The sequence below is a fragment of the Thalia democratica genome, chromosome 3, assembly GCF_965202585.1.
Source record: "Thalia democratica chromosome 3, ktThaDemo2.hap1.1, whole genome shotgun sequence".
Lineage (NCBI taxonomy): Eukaryota > Metazoa > Chordata > Thaliacea > Salpida > Salpidae > Thalia > Thalia democratica.
The window spans coordinates 49,935,407-49,941,636 of record NC_139167.1 but is presented as its reverse complement, the minus strand read 5'-3'; the positions used below and the strand labels follow the sequence as shown (position 1 = coordinate 49,941,636).

At 23.8% G+C, this 6,230-nt stretch overlaps 1 protein-coding gene across 1 annotated transcript in view; it reads left to right on the top strand.

Moving 5' to 3' along the window:
- Window positions 1-3,087: 3,087 nt before the first annotated feature.
- Window positions 3,088-6,230, top strand: part of LOC145832354 (uncharacterized) — a 38,606-nt gene continuing 35,463 nt past the window's right edge. Inside the window, exons 1-3 of the mRNA XM_082939671.1 lie at window positions 3,088-3,192; window positions 3,359-3,505; window positions 5,965-6,098. Of these exons, the coding sequence (XP_082795797.1) occupies window positions 3,109-3,192; window positions 3,359-3,505; window positions 5,965-6,098 (365 nt within the window). The 5' untranslated portion in view covers window positions 3,088-3,108. The remainder of the gene's footprint in view (window positions 3,193-3,358; window positions 3,506-5,964; window positions 6,099-6,230) is intronic.

The window sequence follows — 6,230 nt, the reverse complement described above, 5'->3', positions numbered from 1 at the left end:
TGATCTCAATTAAAAGATAAACGTTTCTATCTTAATTTAACATTCTTAAATAATTCTTGAGTGTTAAAATTCAAGTATATGAAATTACATAAAAAAGTTTACAAAAAATGATAAAAATCTTGTATAATCAAAAAGTAATTGTGTGAAATTTTTTTTAAGTAGCCTTAAATTCTTCATAATGTGTTTTTGTGATAATTGACACATGTAAATCAATTTTCAGCTTAAAACTTTAAGGTTAAATTTTTTGGGTTCTATACATTTGATATTGGGCTGTTTTCAAAAAATCAATATTAGCTTCTAAAAAGACTTTGAAAACAGCAAAAATTTTGCACAGGTGTAATTGTGATAATTGGTGAATAAATAAGTTTACTAGCTGAAAACTCAAAGGTTGAATTTTTTATAAGCACCCTAATACAAGCCTTACTAAAGAATGAACTATGCTCGAGATAAAAAGAAATAAAGAAAAGGTGTTGTGACAAACTTGTTTATAGTGAATCTGGCTAGGTTTTGGTCACTCAGGTAATTTTGAGTTGAAAAAATCTTAGATTCAAATAGACCAGTTTAAACTACATTGTGGTTAAAAAAACAGATTAGCTCATTCTTATTTAGATTTTTTTTTTTAAGAACTCAAGCTAGTTTGGATATCTTTATTAAATCTCATGCTTGTTTTAATAATTTAGATGTCTTTTTTTGCAAGTTAATTTTACTTCTCTGGAAATCAAGTTCATATGTTGTTATAATAGTTTTGGTATTAAAGCCCAGTTAAGGCCGAAGAAGAGTAAGAAAATTTTTAACAGATTGGTTTCATTTGGAAGATATAGAATTGCCACTTACTCAGGAACTCGGGAGGAATTAGGATATTTTGGATTATAATTAAGTTCAGGCTGACTCATTTTTTTTTAAAGAAAAACTCAGGATAGATTCAGGTTTTTTAATAATCTCAGGACATATTTTTTCTAGATTTTGAATGAGATTTAGTTGATAAAGATTCAAGTTTTAGTTGTTTTATATTAGTTTTGTTGAATAACTTTATTTTATTAAATTAATTTTTTTCTATTAAGATTAAAAAAAACTATGAATGACTCAGGACAGTTTACAGGGTTGCCACTTTACCTGAAAACCTGGAATTTGACAATTTAGGCTAAAATAACCTGGAAAAACCTGGAATTTGAGAAATTTTGAAAAAAACCTGGAAAAACCTGGAATTTTTAATAACTTTAACATTTTCAGTTGTAAAATTTTGATTTGACACAAAAAATCTATCATATAATTAAGATTTTTTGTCATCATCAAACATTTTTTTATATTGAAAAACACATGTATAGTAACTTTACAGTATCTTTTCAATGCTTTTATTCTATTTAACACAGTTTCTTTAATAGAAATTAACTTACAACTAAAAATAGACCCAAAAATGTGTACTTTTAAAAACCTGGAAGAAATTTGGAAAACCTGGAAAAAAAATTGAAAAAATGGGTGGCAACCCTGAGTTTAAGATCACTCCGGACATTTTTTGCTTAATCAGTATAGTTTTTTGAGTGGCAACTCTGAAGATATTTAACATAGTTAGGACTAGCAGTTGCTTTTTACTGTTTATAAAAAATCAAATAATTTTTTGAGAAATAGAAGTACACAGTTTGAGAACTCCATAGTTTCCTAATGGAAGGACCAAAATAGTTTTTTCTCTTTAATGCAATGAAAATATTCCTGAAAATATGAAATTAAGTTGCTTAGAAAATGAAATATAAGTCAAATTTTCAATTAGTTTTTTCAATACTCTAAAAAAGCAAGCAATTAAAAGTTTCTACTTTTTACAAATGTATTAGAAGTGTTGTACTAAACTGACTATAACTTGGAGGTTAGTTTAAATTTTTATGTTCTTTAAAAGGTTTTTTATGAAGTTTGAATTTTTAATTAAGGCTAAATATTAATTTTCATCAAAAAAGTATAGGACCCCTATGACCTTAATAGTATTTCTATTATTTTTTTGTCCAAATTTTTTTTTTCTCACAATAAAACAGGACAGTTTGATGTAACTTAAGCCGGCTTTGTTCTTTCAAAAGGTGACAAAACTGTATTAAAAAGATATTGAAACTAAGGTTGTAGGGGTCGAGGTATTTTTAGTACAAAAATAACATTGGTTTATATTTGAAAATTTTAAGTATGAAATACAAGTCAGTTTGTAAAGAACATAAAAGTTCGAATTAACTGTATAAATATAGTCTAATTTTAAGTTTTCAGATATAAAAAAAAAAAAAAGTTATTAAAAAATTTGTAGCTTATGTATAACTCAAAAAATTAAATAAGATGTGAAAAAAGTGATTTTCTACATATGCCTTTAATATAAACTGTTATAGTCTGATACATAAGCTTAAACTCATAACACAGTTAAATATAATTTTTATTTTTATTGTGTTTGTATATAATATTTTATATTTTTTAATGTTTTAGTTTTAAAGTTCTTTGAGCTAAGGGCATGAGAGTTAAGAACATTTTTTCACTAAACTTAAGATTAGCTTTCACATGATAGCTTAAAGTTTAAACTAAAAGACAGTTTTTATAGATAAAAATAATATACATTTTAAAGTTTTCAAGTAGTTGATCACATTAATTTGTGTTTTATTTGATGAGTAAAAGTATATATTTATAATAAAATACTTTAATTGCATACTAAATAAGAGGACTCAGAAAGAGCATAACAGTTTAACTTTTTATTAAAAATTAAATACTCATAAACCACTCTTTATTGTTTTAAATAAATGTAAAAATTATGAATAAACTTAAAGAAAAGTTTAGCTATCCTGTTTATCAATATATTTTTCTTTTGAAATTTTTAATCTTTTGTAATAATTTTAACTTTTTAAGATGTAGAGAGTTGAATATTATTAACTTGTTTTAGTTATATATGTTAACTTTTAAATAGGTATTTGTGAAAAACATTTTAAAATGCAGTAAATATTTGTTTGTTATGTTTGAGGTAATAGAATTATTTTAATGTGAATTAAGTATTTTTAGATACTATTTAGGTACTTTAATTTGTGTTTTAGATTTGTAAACAATATTTTTTTATGAATTATATTTAGGTAAGTAGTTAGGTTAGTTTTTAAAATGGCTTCGGATGCATCTTGGATATCAGCAGCCGATAGAAGTTTTGAAGATACTACTATATCCTCATACAATGAAATAAAGAAGGTAACTTTGTTTGCCACTTTTTGTATTTTGAATTATTTTTAATTTCTTATACATATTTTGATTATGTAAAGTTTTTACTTCTATTAAACATTTTCTAGCAGTAAGTTCTTATAATTTAGAAAAAAGCTTATTGAATTAAAAAACATATTATAATTTTTAAAAACAGAATTTAGTTGAGGAATTTGATGAGAATGATTTCAATGAAACAATTAAGCACATAGATTCAGAAGCTTTTGCAAATACTCAGAATTTCCTAAAAGTTTTCCTAAGAGTAAGGCCATACACAGTACAAGAGCTAAAATCAAACTCTGTTGTAAGTAGTTTAAGTAAAATAATTTTGTTTTTATTGCACTACAAACATATAAAAAATTAAAAACTGTTATATATTTATGAGAGTCTAAAAAAGACTGTAAACTGTATAACATAAAATGTTTGGACTTTGTAGTTTATTAGGGTCAACTTTAATGTCAAATTTTTATATTCTAGAAACTAAATTTTTCTAGAGTTACAACCTAAAAATTTGAACACTTGTATTTAAATTTTGTTATAACACTTAAATACATAAAGTAGGCATTTAAACTGTTTTAAAATTAAATTAAATATTTTCAAAGAATATTTTTTCTATTAGAAGTGAAAATGAGTAAGGGTTTTTTAAATAAACACTATATTTTTTTTTGATAAACAAATTTGAATTATTTTTTTTAAAATATGTTAACCAAATAAATAGTTTTATTCACTTTAAGTCTAAGAGTAGTAGTTTTTATTGTTATAAACTGCTTACGATTAGTTTAGTGTTGTCCAATAACTTAAATTCAACTAAGAAAGAAGCAAAGGCAATTATATGTGCTAGCTGTGTATAGCAGGGGCGTGTCTAGACTTTTTTCAAATGGGTTCACAATTTTTTTTGTTCTTAATTTCCCGCTTAAGTACCCATTTCTTAGGTATGCACTGCCAGTTAAGTACGCAATATTTAGCCGAAAAACTCTGTGTTTAAAATGCTTTTTTCTGCTTTTAAATAAAAAAACATATAAGTAGTAATAGAAAAATAATATATTTTTTTATTTATTATACTGTATTAAATTAAAATAAATTAAAACTAAAAGAGCCGGAAGATAAGTATTTATAATAAAAACATTTTTTCAAGTAATTTAATCTATAAAAATTTAAATTTTACTAAAAAAAATGGGTAACTGCCTAGGATGATGTTGCACCAATATCAAGCTAAAATAATATTAAATTCATTGTTGTATATTTTTTAAAGAATCTCTTTTACCATAGTTATAGGCTAAAAAATTATATTTTATAAACACATAAATATAACTTAATTATCATAAACCTATAAAACTTAAGTATTTAATTGATTTTATTTTTAAAATAAAGCAAATGATACAATAATTTATATGCATTACAATACTGTAAATTAAAATCAATTAAGTATTTTAGTTTATAACAAATGAATTTAATTCTAACTATGTATTTATATAGCTTGTTTAAAACGAAGTATAATTTTAGATCAATCATACAAGGCTTAAAATATTGATTTTAAGCCTAAAATTATGGTTCAAAAAGATATTAAACAGAATATATTTTCAGCTTGATATCGGTGCAACATCATCCTAGGTAATTACCAATAATGTTTAGACTTTTACAAATAAGTTGAAAAATCTTTTAATTATATTTAAATGTTTGCCTGATGGTGCAGGAATTCTAATAATGATTTTGAAATCTCTCTGAGTTAAAAACTTCAAAAAATCAATAATTAACTTTGTGGCCAACAGACATACAAAAATAAAACAACTTAAATAAAAAATATTAAAATACCATTAAATGATACAAGAATAAATTGAACTTTTCAAGGTTTAAACCCAGTTGGTTGACACATAATCAAAAATATAAATTTTACAGTAAAAAAGCTTCACACAACATTATTATATACAACCAAATAAGTAAAATAAAGTTCAAGTGGTTGTATTGGACTTTATTTTAAGTAAAATTGTACTTACTAGTTCAAAAACAATACTGTATCAAAAGTTATTTACACTAAGTAACAATTTATAGTTGGAACTAAGAGCATCTTAGTAAAAAGTTTCCTAGAAAGAAAATGCTACTTTAAAACTTTTACCTATTATGACGTCACAATTGAAATTTTATTTAAAATCTATTTCAGCTTGGCAAAAAAGAGCATTTTTTGTTAAGGAAACTTTTTGATCTTTCAGTGTTATAAATTCAACATTTATTATTCAAAGTTTATTTAATAACCAAAACAAAGTCAATAAACAACGTTTTTAGTGATATTCTAAGATTTTTTTTTCTTTTTTCTTTTCTTTTTTTATTCAGGGGGTTCCTAGGAAACAGGAAACCAGTCAAAACACGCCCCTGGTGTATAGTGATATTGAAATAAAGTTACTTACTGCTTTAGACTAGTTGAATAACTTTTTTTGAAATTTTTCCCTTCAAATGTTTTGTTATATTTTAAATGAGTGTATAGTTTTCTTACATGCTTTAAATGTTTTATACAGTTACTTAATTTCAAATATTTTTTATTGAAGTATAAAAAAAAAACATATACTTTAAAGTATACAATCGTGTTTAGTTTTTTAAATATTTGTAGGTCTCTACATGTCTGTTCTATAAAAATACTTTTTCAAAAGCATTTGTACAGAGGAGTTTTACAAACAAAATTTTAGTTGTTATCATAAATTTGTTCTCACATTATAGCAACATCAGTCAAAAATAAGCTAATCTTATAAATTAAAATATTAATTATTTCAGGCGTGTTTTGAACTACACGATGATGGTTGCTTGAAGTCAATTCCCCCTCATAAAAAATCAACTTCACACCGTCAAAATCAAGTACAACTGCAATCGTCTTACTATTTCTCCAAAATATTTGATGAACATATAAAGTTGGTAACTTTGTATATTCAACTAAAAAAATTGTTTGTATATATTTTAAATATAAAATCCATTCAGTTATAATTTTTATTTTTGTTTTTTATAGTAATAGTGTAATGCCTAAAGTATGATTAAGAAATATA